At 38.6% G+C, this 20,106-nt stretch overlaps 1 protein-coding gene across 1 annotated transcript; it reads right to left on the reverse strand.

Moving 5' to 3' along the window:
- Positions 1 to 3,595: 3,595 nt before the first annotated feature.
- On the reverse strand, positions 3,596 to 9,459 carry LOC131242274 (ras-related protein RABH1e). Its single transcript, XM_058240814.1, has 6 exons — positions 9,191 to 9,459; positions 7,761 to 7,831; positions 7,027 to 7,115; positions 5,163 to 5,274; positions 4,123 to 4,213; positions 3,596 to 4,030 (listed from the first exon to the last, which is right to left on the reverse strand). The coding sequence occupies exons 1-6, from the start codon at positions 9,305 to 9,307 to the stop codon at positions 3,887 to 3,889; spliced, it is 624 nt and encodes a 207-aa protein (XP_058096797.1). The 5' UTR covers positions 9,308 to 9,459; the 3' UTR covers positions 3,596 to 3,886.
- Between the last annotated feature and the right edge of the window lie 10,647 nt (positions 9,460 to 20,106).

Here is a 20,106-nt window from a genome sequence, read left to right on the forward strand (position 1 = left end):
GTGGCCCACCTAAGATTTATATCCCTAAAATTTTTTGTATCAGGATAAAATGATCTTTAAAAATGGATGAACGTAATGGATGAAACACGTACATCATAGTGGGGCCCACAGAGCACCGACCACCAGCCACGGGCTGGTGTCAGGGGGAGTAGCCAATCCGTCTCCGAGTAAAATTTGTGAGGTTCACTATGATTTATGTATTTTATCCACTCCGTTCGTCCATTTTATGGGATAATTCTAGAGTTCCATTCCAAAAATAAAGCATATCCAACACTTAAATTGGCCACACTACAGGAAATAGTGTGAATTGAACATCTACCGTTGAAAAATTCTCTGGGGCTACAGAAGTTTTGGATCAAGCTTATTTTTAATTTTTTGAACACGTTGGATGACAAATAAAAATCACTGTGCGGCCTAACAAGGTTTCAACGGTGAAAATCACTATTCCCACTGTTTCCTGTAGTATGATTCTGTTGATCTTTGTATATTCTTCAATTTTGGGTTCAACGCCTTAAATTACATGGAAAAACGGATGGACGGCGTGGATAGACTACATACATTCACGGTGGTGCCGCGTTCAGCTCGGATTTTAGACGTGTCAGATTGTGACAGATGTGCCTGCATGTGGGGTGTAAGACTCCCACATGCACATGGAATTAACAAAACCTCTTATTTCCAACCTGTAATCAATTGTGTGGAACCGTAGATAGGTGGGCCCATGTCAAGAGGCACGTGTGGAAATTCAGATGAGGTGGTATTTTCACCAAGAGCAAAGTATTCCTGTGGTTGTGCTGATGCAGGGCTATTCCATCATTCAATGGGAGAAGGCAAAGTTGTTCCACTGTCGGATCAATCAACATTTGGGCCATCAAATTAGTCCATTCACCATTTTAATTAAAAATGTTGTCATTCATTTGTATTAAAAATCTAAATTATTCATGTTGGAAAAAATTTAATATAGCGTATAATGGAGGATAGAGAAAGAAGACAACGAGACAATTGGATTTATGGGGTTCAAAGCTTGACTTGAACGGTCAATTTCCCAAGTTGATTTTTTTTTTTTTTTCTTATTATTATTATTATTATTTTAAATTCCTGCAACTGAAAATAAAGAAAATATGCAAATTGTCCTCGGGATATAATGAACTATCAATTTAAATTTCAGCACAAAAATTTACATATTTAAATATTGAATAAATCTCTAGTTTTGACACTTATATAACTTTAAAACACTACAAACTCTCAAAGAGTAGTGCACAATGGATAATTTTATCTGAAAAATAAAAAGAATCATTTCTAAATTATAGCATCCATGATTTATAGCAAATTAAGGGTTATTGAGTTACTCCTGAAGAGATACTTATGCGCCTTTTCAATACATCCATACCCATTTACAATAAACAATATTATTCCACGAAAGGACATGGCTTTTATATAAAACTATAGTCACATGTACCATAGGTCCTAATAATCCTAACTGTTGCCACACGAGTGATACGTGGCATACATGCCACATGTACAACTATGTTACAATCACTTTCAAGCAATGCTAAAATCTCAAGGGAAGACGTATGGACGGTGCAGAAGCAAAAATCCATTCTTTTACTGATTAGATATAGATTCTTTCTATAAAAAGTTTTTATAATCAATATATTTATTTACTTATTACAAATAAACTTTTATTTTTAAATTTATTTTTATTATAAAAACACAACAATCCAATAATTCAGATTGAAGATATGGATCATATCAAAAGTCATATTGATTAATGGAAGATCAACTGTCTAGGTGTGCAATTTGTACTAATCAATCTCATTTAATTAGATGTTGGAAATAGATTTAGTTGAGCTGACTTGTCTAAGGGCCTGTTAACGATGGGGATTCCTGGGAAAAAAAACATGTTTTCGTACAAGTTTTCAAGCAAGCTGATATTTGTATTTTCCCTTCAAGTATGTGTGACCTTATGAACAAGTTGGATGGCAAAGAAACATTAAGGTGGGCATCAAGAAGGTTAGCAAGCAAAACAGGCGGATAACTTTCCTAAAACACATACGTCATGATAAGCATCATAGAGATTGGGCCACATTGTTTTTAAAGAATATTCCGAATAATTATTAATTTCATCCCCAATTTTAAATCTTTAGTACAGGATGCCAGGTAACAGTTGTCTAATGAATATAGAAATTTTGTGTGTCAAATAAATATTCCCTAAAAATAAATATACTTTTTAATAGTTTTGATGGACCTTGAATTCTAGTCATCAAACAACCTCTAAAGGTCTTAACAGTAGACGGCTTCTACCATAAAAGGCTGCGTTGTGACTTTGGATGGGGGGCTGATATCGGGCCAGATGTCTATTTTCCTTGAGCATCCACAGAATCCTCTAGTCAAGAAAACTTCACCTGCTAAAAAGACCAGAGAAGTGGCTCTGCCCTGCGTTCCATTCATATCAGATAATGCTGGCAGGACTGCTTAAAAGGAATGTATTCTAACATTCTTCTTAGATGGAGTCGAAGGTTAACATATTAGAATGCATTATGTAGGAATATGTTGCAGTGATCCACCTCACAAAGTGATGGAAACTTCCATTATGCTGCAACACCCGGCAACTGATCCCTAAGTCTTGTTTCAGTGATATTGGAACCAATTCCTTTAAAAATAAAAATAAAAGAAGGATTGCATCACAAGGATGCAGAGCCACCAGCACTTAGGTTGTTAACGGGGGGACTTCTTGTCTTAGACTCGACCATTTTTGTTTGGGCCACGGATAGTTGGGCGGGCTCTATTCAAATTGGGTTGTCTAGGTCTATTCCTGGCCCATTGGCTACTTACCAGAGCAAGTCGAATGCTCTACCCAACTGACGCATTGGCAGGAAACACATGCATTTTGGATGTGATCTTCTCAGCTGGGCTACAGGTGCGGCCCATTAACTGGGGCAGTGTAAGAATCAATGAAAAACCAATGGTCTGACTCAACATACAGGTGCGGCCCACGTAGTGAGAGTGGGTAATACTGATTTTTGCCAAGGGGTGATGATCTTCATTCATGGTAGGGCCGGCCGCGGTTTCCATGGTAAGGATGGTTCTACACAAGTGACATGTTTGAAGCCACGACTGCTGAATTGCACTACCAGAAGCATCCTATGGAAGTTTAGAACAATGTGACTGAGTCCAACACACATGATGCCAGCATGATTTCCTCTCATCAGGTGGGACCCCTGTTGGATTGACCAAAAACAATGTAAACCAAAATCCATTCTGGCCTAATGATCCTAACCAGCCAATCAATTTCTTGGACATGAACTGTTAAATAGCTACGGTAACAGTCCACAGCCAATGGCAAAAGCCCTTGTGATTAAAATGGTCATTATCATCCGATCAAAAATTGTATTTAAAAAAAAAAAAAAAAATCTTTTTGGTCCAATTGTCATCTCTAGAACAGAGATTAAGAATTCCCTAGGTTAATGAGAGTCTCTACCTTAAGTACCTCCCTCTTTAAATGAAAATGAATTCTTCGGATCAAAACTTTTTTGGTGCCTCTGGTCATTCCCCACACATAAAAGAATCCCGGACAGAAATATACTAATGAATTAAAAAAAATAAAAAGAAGAAGCATGTAGCACTGACCATCAAACTGACAGAAAAGATAAACAAGAAAAGAGATGGTGAGAACAGAAGAACAGATAACAGGAAAGAGTAGAATGATTCATAATATAACCTAAAAAGAATAACCTAATCAGTAATCACAACAATCAAATTATGAGAAGCCGCAAGAACAATGCCTCAGAAGATCAGTCAGCCATTTACCCCCCACGCTTTGGATCTGCCAAATGCCATTTCTCATCTAGAACAGCTACAGTAAAGTCTCCTTATCTCCTTCATCACTCTAGCAAGCACAGCCTCCGGATTGCTGCTCTGAACGTGATGAATCCACTTGGGGCTTCAAGCTCACATCAACCATGTCATCCTGCTTTGTTGAAGAGAGGGTCTCCATACCCGGTAAGGCAGCAGCTATCTTACGGAACAGCGGCTGCATTTTTACCATGTTAGAAATGCTATTTGATGTCAGTAATAGAACAAGACTGAAGAAAAGACAGTGGAAAGAAGCAAAACTCGTTTCACCTTGATATTGAATCCACCTTTAGCACTGGTTTCTATAAACATGACACCAAATTCCCGTGACTTTGAATCTCCTTCCTCTATTGAAACTTGCCTGTTTGATAACCAAAAGGGGACAGGATAATTTTGGAAAAGAACCATAGTTTTATATTCAATGGTTGGATAAATGACTCAAGTTCATGGATTGAGATAACCATCGATATTGAATTTGACAGAATGGATTACATTCCACATCCGCCTTTGGAATATTTTGACGGGAAATTCCATAAAATTATATGATTCTAAGGTCATGATAGTTCATATCAGTTGAAATAAAAGTTAGGACATCACAATGAGTTAATGCAGTAAAACCCAAATGGTGGGATATGAATTTCTGCATAAGCATGCGCGTGCTCATGTGCTCTGGTGAATGCACATGTAGAAGTTAATGCATGCATTGTTAGGAAATGCATGTATGCTGCCAGTAAATGGTTTTTAAGATGCTTATTTTTCTCCTTTTTCTTTTTGAATGGTACACAAAATAATGTGTTTGTGTGTGTGTGCAATCTTTAAAGATTTCCATCCATCAATAATCCCATATGCTAAATTTTGGAGTGAGATATCAACAGAGACTATGCTAACAAAATGAACATGGAAATGAAAAATGACGGTGCATTTCAAACAGGGCACACACAATGGCATTCCCAGACTATTTTCCTTTTTTGAGGTTGCAGTTTGCAAAGCGACATATGCGGGGCTGCATGAGATATCACCCTGCTCTCACAAAACACAGATCTCCAGGCTTTCTACTAGACCACCAACATCATAATTTCTGATTATTTTTTAAAAAATTTATTTAAAGAATGCTAAAAGAACTAACAGGTATGTACAAAATATGCAGGACTGGAATAGGCTGTGAATCCCAGAGGTTATAGACCAATATCATTTCTGATAAAAAGATTACTAAAGGAATTAGTGGGCACACACAAAATATGCATGAACGAAATCATTCGAGTGATTAAAATGGAAAAAGAGGAATCTTTCTGGTCTTTATCAGTCCTCACCTTTTGTCCACGAGATCAGTTTTGTTACCAACTAGGACGATAATGACATCACTTCCACGTTCAGCGCGTACTTCCTCGATCCACTTGGAAGTGTTTAAAAATGATTGCCGGTCTGCATTAAATCAAGATGGGGAAGGTCAGCTGCAGAATGGAACTTTTCTTTTTCTAAGTGGAATTTGATATATAAATAAATTTGAATAAGTGCCCACATTTGCATACAGAATTCATCTAGATAAATGTGTGTGTGTGTCATTTCATTGAACTATTTTATTAAACTGGACGATTGAAGCTGAAAGGAGATGTTGAGATATTTCTACTTAGGAGAAGCATCGATAGGTAATAAGATGAGGGAAAGTAGGATTAGATGGTTTGGTCATGTGCAATGGAGACCAAGAACTACGCTTGTTAGAAGGGGTGAGTTGGTAATGACCACTCCGTATACTCTGCTTTAGTCCGATTAATTTTAAATCCTTTAGATTCTAAAGCAACTCTCCATAAATCTAGCTTTTTTTTTTTTTTGCTTAACACGTTAGTACACACCCCACTGTTAGCCACACCCAACTTGGGAATCGATACCAAGACCTTAGTGTTGAAATGAAGTTATCTTCACTTAGTCTACCACTTGAGCTATGGATCTGTGTGTTATTTTATTATTGTTTATTTTTTGTTTATGCCCTCCCTCGTCTTTTAATCATATCAATATATCCTTGAAACTCTTTTCTCTCCCAACACCGACCAGATCAACTCTCTAGAGATCCTATTGCAAGCTTCCTGTAAGTCCATAAAGACCATGTGGAGATCCTTCCTCCCTTCCCTATATATTTCCATCAATTGTGTAAGTAGGAAAATAGCTTCGTGGTAGACCTCCTTGGCATGAAACTAAACTGATTTTCTGATACATTCCTCTCATGCCTTACTCTTTGCTTAATCACTCTTTCCCAAAGTTTCATAGCAACAGGCAATGGGTAACATGGTCAGGAGAAAAGAAGATGCATCGGTATTTATTGAGAAGGAAAGTTTTTTTATTATTGGAAGGTTCAGTGAAGAAACACACATACAGCACAAGTGTGTATAGCCCTGCTCATGCGCATGTGCCAATATGGGACATGTCCTATACGTACATCAATCAAAACTGTAAAAATTGTTGGACCCACTTTGATGGGATGTAACCCAAAAGGCACACCTATCAGGTGTTCCTTAGAGTGGTATTTGATGCCATCAAATGGATAGTTTAAAAAATAGAAAAAATCAATGGTCCAAATCCCATGGGCAGAATCTGACAGTAAAGATGGTCTGGTTGAATTTGATGCCATTTCAACAGTGGGGTGCAGGATTTGCAGGTCTGTATAGACATAAACGTGTGCCACATGGGGTGGATGTGAGTGTACCATAAGAAACATGAGCAATAGTAGATAAGTCTGACACATGCACAACTACTCTAACTTACAAGAATGTCAATATTGACTGTCCAAATTTCCATAAACCACTATGGTACTGGGTACCTTAGACCTAAGCTGATTTGATTTTTAACCAGGTCTGATGTCCCAGACCTGACCCGACCCAATTTATCGGTAAAAAATTAATACGGACCCATTGCGACACAGGTTGAGTCCCTCAGGTACCCACATGTCTAGGTTCCAATTGACAGCCCTATGATTAGAAGTGGATCTGCAATGACAGCATACTTAATGACAGAAAATCCTTATCAAGATTAAGAACCACGTGCAGAACAAGATTATCCCACAAGGTTGATATTCTAGGTGTCATCTATGCGTTCTGCATTTTCAACTTTTCTTGTTTAGTGCATGAGAGACTGGATTTGAGAATAAATTACAGAAATTTATCCAACAGAAATGTTACTCACTGGCAACATCATAAACGATTACTGCAACAGAAGAATCTCTAATGTAGCTTGGAATGAGACTTCTAAATCTCTCCTGTCCAGCAGTATCCCTGTAAATTTAGAATATCACATTTCAGAAAATTACGCAGTTGTAAAATGACAACAAGAAGAGGCATGCTATGAAATGCAATTACATCCATCATGCAAACCAAATGTTATTATAGAGGATAAACAAAATATGGTCAAATTCTAAGCCATCAAAATAACTCGTTGATTGTAATCAACCTATGTAATAGACTATTAGATAGTGCTTGATTGTATAATCAACCTATGTAATAATCTATTCCATTGCGCTTCTGGGAATTCTGTGCTCTCCTTGCCAGTCCCCATCCTGGAAAAGGAGTGTTGTGTTTTCTCCATTTTTCACCGCCAGTCCAAGGGAGAGGGCTATCACTTCAAGAGAAGTGGGGAAATTCTTCGAGAAACAAATGAAAAGGTCATTAATTTCCAAAATTTGTTTCTTAGGAACAAGTCTCCCTAGTGGTTCGCTTGAAATTACTCAACCATATTTTTGCAGCATTGGACCTACATTTTGTTGGCATCACTGTCTTCTCATTTCTACTCCATGCCAAAGCTCTCATTTCCCATGAGTTTTGGAGCATAGACAATAGCTTTTCATGCAACTGGGAAACTAAATGAGGGAGCTTGGAAATGTGGCTGCAATTGCAGACTAATAGGAAAGAAAGATATCCTACCAAAGCTGCAAACGAACTGTCCGATCTTCAAGGTACATAGTCTTTGACAGGAAATCAATGCCTATTGTAGCCTGCAGTTCATAGAGCAAACAAAGTGTGAGAATAGCTTGTGCCGATAACAGCACAAATAACTATTAAAAGAAAAATAGATTGCATGGCTAGCTTTAGGTGGGCCAAACAGAAACTTGCCCTCAATATATGGCATATAAAAATGTCCAAAGGGCCCATATGGAAAAAAAGCGAGGACCACAAAGTCCTTTTTTTTGTTTTTTTGTTTTTTTTGTTTTTTGAAAGTTACAAAGTCCATCATTCTGACCAAATTCAAAAAAAGGCTGGATCCAATACAAAGCTCTGTGCATTAAGCTTAACCTACAAAGTGTGTCTAAATTCAATTTGTGAGTACGTCTAAGTTTATCCAAGTGCAATGTACTTAGATGCACTTAAACACCCTTAGACCACAATTAGATGCACCTAGACACACTTAGTTTCACATCGTCCGTTAAGCTTTGACAACTCTGTATTGGATCTGGCCTCTTTCCAAAAATCATAACAGATTACTGAGTACTTTAGTGATCAAATCCCATATGGCACATGGCTGCCCTGTTTATTTTTGTCACAAGTTCCACTTATAGTGGTTTATCACAACAATTAGCTCACAGCAAATGTGCTGATGTGTTTGGATGCGCTATCAAATTGAATTGTATCATTAGTCTAATAAAGTAGGAATAAGCAAGTTATGATATCCTTCCTTAGCATCCATGATGGTTTGGCTCTAAATTTTCTATTATGTTACTTCCAGTTGGACTTGAAAGAAATATAACAGTGATTGAAGGCGATTCCTTTGTAACATATACTAGAAACCATCATTGGCTTTGATCATTTCATCTTGATTAAGATGAGTATCAATGATTTGATTCGTTGTGCATCCAAATGCAGACTAAAGCAATATAGGACATCAGGATAAAACCCAAAAGTCTTTGTTAGGCCACCAATGGTTTAGCTACCAACATGACAGAAAATGGAACTTTTTTTCTTTTCTGATTGCGAGAATTTTGAATTTCATTCAAACACAGAGATCTCCCACAAATTGATCCCAATCGAAAACCATTAAAACCAGAAATTCCAAATTGACATAAAAATCTTCGAATTCTAAACCGAAAACTAAATGAATTGCATTAAATTACGTCGAAAGAAACGGCGGAATTCTCCAAACACCATGAGTCTTAAAATAAGATTCAAACCCTCATTCATCAAAATCCGGGCCAGAATTTCAAGATCCGGCGGCCAAACAGCAAGTAAATACCAAAGAGACGAAGGATCGGACACGGAACCAGAAAACACCTTCCGAAAGTTCGAATTGAATCGAAACGTGATTGGATCTTGACCGAATCAAACGGAGAGAACGGGGATTTTTGGGTAGAGATAGATACCTGGTATGTGGTATCGAATTTATCGTACATGAATCGGGTGATGATGCTGGTTTTGCCGACGGATTGATCACCCAAGAAGACGAGCTTGTATTTAGCGAGAGGAGATACAGTAGCCATGGATTTCTCTCTCTCCCCTCTCTCTGTTTTCTGCAGCCGAAGACAAATGGAAAAAAGAAAAACAGATCTGAAATAAAAATCGAGAAAGAGAGAGAGTATTTATAGGGACGAGGGAGAAAACGAGTAACCGAAATACGACCGGAAAGCGCAGCCCGCCTCTTCAAATGAAAGCTGGACTGATTCTACCCCTTGGATCTCCTCAAATGCCAAATATGTCCTGATATCATGTCCGGCCGCGGGTCTACGGACCCGAGTGACCTGTGAAACGGTTTACAAAAGAACGGAAGCGCATTGCGTCCCGGCCCCGCCCGGACGGATTCGTTCTCTGTGGGGCCACCGTCATGTATGGGTTTTATCCACTCCGTCCCCTCATTTTTCTATATTATTTTAGGGCTCACCTGTTGGCCTTACAAAAGTAAGGGGAATTTTATATGGTGGGCAGCGCCCATGGTGTCGTCCGCCACGTGGCACATCTCTTATTTTGGTAGAGGAGTGGATGGACTACAAGTGAGGTTCGTCGGGAAGGGGGGCGGGCAAGCATATGGAGAGGAAAAAAGACTCCGTTGTCCTCCCCTTTGCCCAAATTACTCATTTAACAACTTAATTCAACCAATGAGATTAGGCCATTTGGTAATATCAAATCGCAATCCTTGAAACCTTTTTCTATCATAGACTTCTCAATAATCACTAAAAAATTGAGCCAAAAGGTTATAAATCTTCAATCCTCTCCCATTCTAATCCATCCAAAAAAGAAATCCTAAGATTACTCCTAACCTTTCAAACTTCCACAGCCCATAAGTCATCCTTCCACCAAGAAGTGAAGAGTGGAAGGAGAGAAGTCTAACCCAACCTAGCCTAGCACTACTTTTAGTAGCTTGAGCAATCCAAGCTTCAATCTAGGCTACTCAACTCACCTTTGAGACAGAAACTGTTCACCTTTCCGCCCAACTCTAATAAGTTTCTTTCAAACTTGCATTAGCATAGAGTAATATCTATCCCCTTTTAAACCCCCATTACATTACATATGTTGTATTTACATACCCAGTCAACCTGAGGGTATGTTCCGTGGCTTACAGAGATATCAGAATTTGCCCATCAAAAGCTTGGGTTGATCGCTTCGGCAAGTAGGTGAATCAAGGTAGATTTATCTAACCTGGGCTACCGCTTATCAACGATGTTGCATTAACATGGTATTACACACACCTTGCATTATCCGTGCACAAGAAGTAATCTCAATCCTTGATAGTCCTATTAGTCTTGTAAAGTAGAGGCCTTATGGTTGTGCAGGCATAACGAGTGCTTAACACCTTCCATCTCTCTAATTGTGGCCCCTTATCTCGAATCTTCAGTCACAGATCAATGAGTCATCTTAGGATTGAGAATCTTCAGATTCTCTCTCATAATGTTTTTACAAGGTCTAGCTGACCGTGAAATCAGAGTAATTAACTAGTGGTGACTCCAATTAATGATAATAACAAACCTACACATCCCTAAAAAGATATATGTGAGCGCAGTCCACCCGTGATCTATCATCCACACAACAAAAAATGAGGTAGACACAAGGCCCAATTAGACCACAACATTGGAAGCAATAATGATAATGACATCCACTATTGAAACCTTCCTTGGGCCTATCATGATATTTATTTGCTATCCGACCTTGTTCATAAGGCCATGTATACCTGAATGAAGGAAAGACACAAATATCGGGTCGACAAAAACTTCTATGGCTCCTAGGAAGTTTTTAATAGTAGGCGTTCAATCCTTACCGTGTGGTCCACTTGAACCATGAATCTATCTCATTTTTGGGCTCATATCCTAGAATGATAGGGAAAATGGATGGACAACGTGCATAAAACCCATATATCATGGTGGTTCCCATGGATCCCTTGCCTGGACAAAGTCCGTCCATGCGGGGGTAGGATGCAAAGAGCTTATTGGCTACTGGGTAGGGTGTATGGGCTGGAGTTGTCTAGACCAGCCCAAACCAGCCTGGTTTGGGCAGATCTGGGCTGAGATCTAAGTCCATGGGCTGGACTCTAGGTCCATACAGTAATTCATTGGGCTGGAAATGGGTTAAATAATTTCCATATATTTATCGGAAACGGGCTTTTTTGGATCCCACTAACATGCTGAGTGTTTGGATGGGCGGCCTGGTCCAGTGCAAACCCTTTTCAGGATGGGATGGGTGTGGTCTCAGGATTTTGGTTAACATGCTTTAGCTGGAAATGATTTAGTAAAGCCCGTACTGGCCCATTTCCAACCGGAGTCATTTGTATGGTTAGGTATATCAATGGGCCAGGCTTGGGTTTGGGTTCATTCTATCTTTTGAATTATAACGTGCAGGGGCTTGGAGGGTGGACCTATTGAAATCTCTGTTTTGATTGCCACAGCCCTGAGTGGGGTTCAGGCTCGAAAATAAACCCATTTAATATGTTGCACGCTGGTCTAGCCCTGACCGGTTTTGAGATGCTTATAAATGTTAAGAGAGTTTAATCATCACATCGAAGAGTACCAATGGATTCTATAAGGAGGCCCCTTGAGTAAGGGCTTGTTTGGTGTTGCTTCTAACAATTGCAAAATTGATTATCAATGACTAGTTTTTACAATGGTTTTTTTTTCTTTTTTGTTTTTTGAAAGATGATATTTTATTAAAAGAATAAGACATATTAAAAGCATAAATACGAGAGAAGAAAACAACTACTAAAACAAAACCAGCCTAAAAACAAACAACCGGAGTCCCACGACTGAGGCCCACAAACCTTAGAATTGTTTATGTGAATTAGTGCATCTTTGGTAAACACACATAAGAATAATAACAATTTTCCTATGAAGGTTTCAATAAGGTGATCATTGAATCTCCAATGTTTCTGGTGGCATCGCCCACTTTCTTGGATCTACCTTATTTTTTGACTCATACTCTAACATGTATTATGGCATGACAAAATAAATGAATAGATTAGATGTCGCATGGTCATCATGGTGTGTCCCATAGTGTTGGGGACAGGGATTACGGGTAGGTATCATATGTTCAACTTCTTTAGAGAGAATATTTACCATGCCCATAAGTTGTGCAATACAACTCATGTGTGTTCCATGCGATGGCAATAAATGTTTGTCATCAATCCATCTACTAAAAAGGAACTATTATATTGATGCCCTAGCCTAAGAATTAGGTTGATCTATGGGTCAAAGGCGCCATAGTTTGCAAAACAAATATATAGCTCTTAAACACTACGCAGAAGTTTCCTAATACATCCACCAGTTTTTAATATCGTGGCCAACCTTCCGAGTGAATCATATCGATTTTAGAAAAAACATGGTCAGATTAACCAGTCCATGGATTTGATTCTAGACCTATGTATCATGATAGCACGTGTACACTTGCATCAGCAAACAAACCTTCTAATAAGAGAAAGATACTCGATTTCATGAGTAACTTCACAAGTTTTTGGGAGCGGAAACAGTAGTAAGAAATGGGGCCTAGGTGCCGTGGGAAAGAGCCCAAATTAATAATAAAAAAAGTTATTTATCAAAAATTAATTAATTAAGTTAGCTAAATATACCTAAAGTTTTAAAACAAGATTTTTAAAATCAAAATTACAACAATTTTCAAAATTAAAATCATAAAACAAAAAAAAGCACTTTTCAATGAAAAACCAAATAGGCTGTAGGTCCAGCGAAGTAGTTGTCTTAAATGGTTAGGCTTTATGTTGGAAAAAATGGATATTTTATTTTTTAGAGTATAAGATATGTATGTAAAATTATACATGTACAACTATACATAGAGGTGTACACGAGTCGAACCAATTAAGTTGAGCTTGGCGCAACTCGACATGGCTCGGCCACTAGTTGACCTCAGCTCGAGCTCGACTCGGCTCAGTCCACGAGCTTGACTGGCCAGCTCGACTTAGTTCGGTCAGCAGCTCGGGCTCAGCTCGAGCTAAGATCGAGCTGAGTTCGCCTGTGCAATATTTTCACAAATGCATGGACTATACCTTCAAATTCTCACTATACATAAAATAGCAGAACCAGTTTTTACATGTATTTCATCAAACACCTTGTAGGCAACATCAAAATCAAGAAAAAAAGTTATTTGTTTCATATACATACCTTCCTTGCCACCAGCCGACACTCTATTGAGTCATTTCGTCAAACACTTGGTGAGCAATATCAATATCAAAGTAATTGAGTCACTAAACTAGTTTGATCCGATTTCGATTTGAGTTGGGGTTCGATTTGTGTTGAGTTGAGCTAGGGTAAGCTTGAACTCGGTTCGAAATTTTTTTGAGTTAAAAAAATTAGCTCGACTCAAACTCAATTTCAAACCGAGTTGAATCGATCTTTTTCGAGTCGAGTGAGCTAACTCGGTTCATGTACCGCCCTGGCTATACATGCTTTAAATTAGCTATATAGATTCATGCATATCTTTTAAAACATTTAAAGATCCCATCAAATCTTGTTCCTCTTTGGGCCGTTTGTATCCATGTGACATCCAATCCATCCATCATATGAATCCTAGTATGATGACCATGCTAATAAAAAATCCATTAGATCAATCATAAAATGGACTACATGTGAAATTTGGATGCTTTTCTGACTACATGCTACTTCTAATGACGTGACCCACTCAATGAGGGGATCTACTATATTTCGGTTTGGTTGATCATCGTGGTGGGTGCTGGACGAGTCCGGATGTGATGCACCTACTACCTGGGCCCCACAATTCTTGACTTCACCCTTTGTTTTTGTTTTTTTAAAGTCCTTTTTTATTTTTAATTTTTCGTATTTGCAGACCTACAAAAGCACATCTGGTAAGCAGACCGTACTGAATAAACTCTGTGGGGCCAGTGTGATTTATAAATTTTATCCACTCAGTCTATCCATTTTAACAGATAATTTTAAGGCTTGATCCCAAAAACTAAATTTATCCAAAGCTAAACTGAACCATATCACAGGAAAAAGTTTGAATTGAAAGTTTACTGTTTGGGGCCACGGAAGTTTTGGATCAAGCTGATATTTGTGTTTTCCCTTCATCTATGTCTGTGTTATGCTATGAATAGGTTGGATGGCAAATAAACATCACTGTGGGCCTTAGAAAGGTTTCAACGGTGAAAATATTATTTCCAATGTATCCTGTGGTGCGGTCTACTTGAGCTTTGATACACTTCAATTTCGAGGTCAATTCTTAAAATGATCTGTAAAAACGGAAGAATGGCGTGGATATACTACATACATTCATGGTTGGCCCAAAAGCGTTTACTAGTACGATAAAAGCTAACTGTCTAAGGTACGCAATCGGATTTTCCTTTTGCGGTAGCCATCAGTATCACTATTATATTTCCCACGAGAGAAAAACGTAAAAAACATGAGAATCTTCGGAGAAGCTTCCGCGACGAAAAGTTGCCCACATTGGGATTTGTCACGAAGTTTCCTGCAGATCCAGAATCAGAAGTTTCCGATACGTGTGGACCCTTGTCCATCAGCTTGCGAGCACATATACCAAGGAAGTGGATTGCGTCATCCAGTATCATTTACACGCGTACAGCCTTACTTTTCCCAACAAAACATTCGGCCACAGCCTGAATTGGTTTTCCCCTGTTTGGATGTGTATTGATCCACCAGACCAGGAGGTCTTGGGCCGAGATTCTGATCTAATGGCTCAAAATGTGCCTGGGATCCACGTACTTAGTCCACGGCCTGGGCTTGTATAAGACTCGGCACAGCCCATTTACTCTCCTAATCTCGCTTACGGACTGTTTGGGAGCATGGGTTTGGAACCTCTAGAATTGGGAATCGCTAGATTTGGAATCCTCCCATTGTGTTTAACACCGGGTATTTAGAATCACCTCTAATCTAAAAATAGCTATTCATAGTATATTTTTAGGAGTTTGAATTTAATTACTAAATCAACTTTAATATATCTAATTAGTGTAGTATATATGTAATGTTTGACAGGAGGGTTGTAACAAGCCCATTGAAATATATACTTTACCTTAAAATGATGAAATTCCAAGTCTTAGATGGACCACAAGCACAATATCATATTAGAGTGACTAACCAATAATTTTTAATCATTGATTTACATGGATAATATTTAGACGGCACAAATCATTGTATGAAAGTAATTATAGTGATGCAATTGATAATCTATTTGTTTTGGCGTTTGGGATATCATTAGTGGGTCATGTGCCCAATAGATTAATGGTCTAGCGACACAAATGTTACACATGCAACTCTTAGAAGGATTTTAGATGTAATCCAAGCTCTTATTGTTGATTTCAGACCTCCTATTTAAGGAGATTTGAAACCCCCAAGTTACTTTATGGTGCCAAATGACCCCTTGGGGTTGGATCGTGCTAGTCCGGGTGATCTTGGGGTATCTAACTGTATCGGGTGCTACCGAGTCTGAGTCAACTCGGACGAGTCACAGACTTGGCCTAGTCTTAAAACCATGATGCTTATGGGTCAGGACCAATGCTTGATATTTGGGGGTGATGCGCAGGCTTGGGCCATTCTTCACAATTAAAATATAAAATGTATAATTACCACAATCATCTAGTAATTTCTATAGCTTCAATATACCATTTTAATACTTGAAGTTCATATTTTAGTTGATATTGTCCCATTGATGCACACAATCATCTATATGGACCATCCATTTGATGGGCCGCCACACTCATAACCATAGTTCAGAAATCATGGTGATTATAAGGTTTGCTATGGCCCACCCAAGCAGCGGCCCATTGATTGGATGTCTATACTGGCACTGATAAAATGGTACAGATAGTTTACAAACAGGTTGGTTTTTTTTTTTTTTTTTTTTTTTTTTTTTTTTTTTGTGTGTAAATAGATCCACTCCTTCAATTTCACAGGCCTGGGTCAGCCCAAGCCGACAGATCGAATCTTCTGGGCCTGAATCGGATTGATTTGATGGTTGTTAGACCTGATTCCAGCATACACCTACTCTTGTAAATGATTATTATCATGGTGAGGTCGACTGGGACCGGATTGGCCATTGACCATGACAAGGGTCCAACCGGATTACTAATTGGTCCGAAACTTCAAGATGCTGGGCGTACAGATATGGGCCCAAGCATGGTGTCAAGACTCTGATGAGTCTGATGCGACTCGTTCGAGTGGACCTGAACTCAATAGGACTGAGCCAGTTCGCACCACGAGTCGCATCTCCAATTCAGTCACGACTCGGGCGAGTCCCGACTCAACAAGGACCGAACCAGTTGGTCCGAGTTGCCTAGTCTTATAACCCCTGGCACAAACCTACCTTGTAACTTTCCACGCCCATTGTCTCTCCACCCACTGCGGTCCACATACTAAGTGGTGCGATGATCGGAACCGTTCATTTTGGGAAGTGTACAAAACAGGGAAAGTTAAGATACTTAAGCTGACTGGATCATTTTTGTAATCACTATTTATCGATAGATGCATTACCGTAAAAACCAAAGAGTTCTCAATGGCTCGTATTTGAACTCTCAATATCAGTGGAAGATAGCTTGTTGGTAGTAATGAAGAGAATATGAATGGTTCAAATTACCTGAATTTTCAACACGTGGGCACTAGTGGGTGGCGACATAGGATTAATGCTCAGTAGCAACAGAAGGAAAACAGTAACTAGGTTTGTGATTTTTTTTGAAAAAATTAATACGGTAGACGCTTACCTTTTATGCTTTATTTATTTATTTATTTATTTTTTATGAAAGGTGGAAAACTTATGTGACAAAAGTAGATTTTTAGGTTACGGAAAGAGAATTTTGGTGAAAAAAGTAAAGATATTTTCATTTTTATGGGTTCGTCTGTACGGTTAGAAGTTTAGATTGGTAAATAAATTTTGTTTGCGTCGAGTAAAAAACAGTGGATGGTTACGTTTATAATAAAAAATTACCCTTTTTTTTTTTTTTTTTTTTTTGATTCAGAAGAAATTTAATACTTTGACAGAGTATGATGGACGATACTCTAACACTTAGAAATTGAATACATGGCATTCAATTAAATCAAATCGAACTGTTTATATTATTGCTCCTAATTTAGATGTTTCATGAACAAAAAATTAACCGTATTTGATTATTTTACTGCACAATTGGTGGGTGTTTGTTGGACGGTTGAAAATGACAATATCCAATGGTCCTGTTTACATGGAACTGGTCAAGAAATTGTTATATATGCGTTCTATAGACGGATGGGCTTAGCAAACTTTCAAGTACCATTTCACGTGGAATTCAGTCAGCATTTTATTAGCCAAGTTTATGGATATGGGCCTGTGGACTAAACATTTATCATTTATCTTTAAATTTACAAATGTCCCAAGATCATATAGGCCGTCGGATCTTGCAGGCCCACCCATCTGGGCCGTCTTTCACTTGTATATAAAAAAAGTACACTAGATTATACTTTGAATTGCATGCCAAATGGTGTACATTTGTCTAAAAACAGTGGTTGTATGTATAAGGCATATTTACTAAATATTGGAAATATTCACGTTGGGTTGCTTGAAAACACAAGGGCAACTTCATGGGCCCAACTGCGTTTTGGAATGGCCTAAATTTTGGTCGGTGTCGTCACCGGGTGCTGCTTCTGTGAATCCTTGAATGTGGGGCCCACCGTGATGTATGAGACTTATATCCACGCTGTCCATCTGTTTTGACAGCTTAGTTTATGGTATGATTCTAAAAATGAAGTAGATCGAAATCTCAAGTGGACCACATCACAGGAAATAGAGGCGATTGAATATTCATCATTAAAATCTGCTCAGGGACTGAGATTTGGATATACTTCATTATTGGGATCATGCCCTAAAAGAGCTGTCAAAATGGGGACGCATGGATATAAGGAACATGCATCACAATGATAGACCCCACAGCCAAGGATCTGCCTACCTCTTAGATCCATCGGAGCTACGCCCCTCTTCATCCAGGGGACACATCTTGTTGTGGAACCGTAAAAGCAGATCCCAAATTCAAATTACACAACGAAAAATGAACGTAAACAAAGCAAGTGTAAGAACATGATTTTACATGAAAAATTCTTATTGGATAAACTATGGTACAAATCGGCAAGTAAATTTACTGTGAAAAGAAACTATAAGAGAATCAATTATAAATGTGGAAATTCTCGTTTTCTCACATCCAAATTCTAGAATTGATTTAGCCATCATTGTTCTCTCATAATCATGCAATTACAACCATATATGTAGTGTAATATTTGGAATAAGAAATAAATCGTGTAATTATGTAAAATTGCATGCACCGTCGATCTAAACATTGATCAATTGACATCGATCAATCAAACGTCCTTGTTCGATCAATCAAACATGTTCAAAAGAATTCATAAAGTTTACTTAGATTTTTAGAATTTTGTCGATCGCTCGAACTTTCAAGGTTGATCAACTGAACCTGTTCAAAATTGTCTATAAACCAATCTATCTAATCTAGAGTTCACTCAATCAATCAAGCAAATTATTCGATGGATTGAACTCTCCTATTTCTATACAAATTGAGGACATCCTGACAACACACCTGATGTAGAAACATAAAATGGGCATATGCTCTCAAGTGCCTCTTGCCATGTGTCCACATAAGTTATAAATTAGGCTCTTTTTATTCTTTTTCATTTTATTTTTTATTTTTTATCAACAACTAGATTGGATGTCTAAACGTAGGACTGCCTATTGAATTTCAGGCCAAGCTAGGGTGGGGCTGAGCCCTTAAAATTCAGGCTCATTTCTCAAGCAGCTGGGTTTGAACCGTATACAACAGTCTACCAAACTAGCCCTACACGGTCTACCAAGCTAGCCGAAGTCTAGCCCGTCCCAGCCCACTATGATTTACAATAGCTCTTTTGTAACATACAATATGAAAAAAAATTCCTTCCTTACGTGCTATGTTGCTCCTCCAAATCACGCCTCCATCTCCGTCGCTCTGTCAACACTCCGACCGGACCAACTCGGCCTAAACCAATGTAGGCCGAGCTTGGCTCACCTTAACTAGGTCTGCAGACACCCTAGACCGAACCCAATCACGTGGGGCGCACTTCTGTGGACCCAACCACAAACATGTGAGTATTCTGGAAGTATACACGCCATACATGCCAGTCGTAGAGGTGCGAGTGGACATGCGTATTTGGATGGTCAGGACTCATTACTCCTTTCAAGTTTTTACGTGTGCCTGTGTGGGTACGAGACTCTTTTATTGAAGGGAGAAGTACTCACCTAGATGTCGTTTTCAAGCGCATATGCGATTAATGTCTTTTAAGGTTGGGAGTAGCTTAGGATATTTATTCTTACATTTAGAGGGTCTTCAGTGATATTCCTGCGAAGTGACTTCTTTGATACTCTGAAGTCTGAAGTCGTATGACTTGATACACAGGTGCTTATAAGTTATACACGTGGCACACATTAACTCAATTTGAACCGCCTATGTTGAATAAGCCTAACCTCTTATTTGTGGACAGTTGTTTGCCCGGCCCCTTTGGATATTTTTCATTTCAATTTCCAATGAGTTTCCACAAATCTAATAGTTACATGATCAAGCGAGTGTAATCTTTGGTTTCTTATACTTCTAAACCGGGACCTATAATTAGGTAAGTTCAATTTAAATGACTTTATGACACGTGTACGATTTCTTAGTGCCTGCGTATCATGCATCATAGTTGCCAGAGTACGAAAGTTTTTCGCCCTTCCGAACAGGAAAGCAGAGTTGGACGCGGGTTACTTGAGAACCCTACACAAGGTCGGAAGCTAGGTGGGATCCACAGAGATGTCTATGAGAAATCCATCCCATCCA

This window comes from Magnolia sinica, chromosome 4, assembly GCF_029962835.1.
Source record: "Magnolia sinica isolate HGM2019 chromosome 4, MsV1, whole genome shotgun sequence".
NCBI lineage: Eukaryota > Viridiplantae > Streptophyta > Magnoliopsida > Magnoliales > Magnoliaceae > Magnolia > Magnolia sinica.

Bases quoted from the DNA above. Each gene is read 5' to 3' on its own strand.
- LOC131242274 (XM_058240814.1), bottom strand. From the start codon at position 9,307: ATGGCTACTGTATCTCCTCTCGCTAAATACAAGCTCGTCTTCTTGGGT. The intron at 7,832-9,190 runs GTATCTATCTCT...TATGAACTGCAG, and splicing joins AATTCGATACCACATACCAG to GCTACAATAGGCATTGATTT. The intron at 7,116-7,760 runs GTAGGATATCTT...CTAAATTTACAG, and splicing joins ACAGTTCGTTTGCAGCTTTG to GGATACTGCTGGACAGGAGA.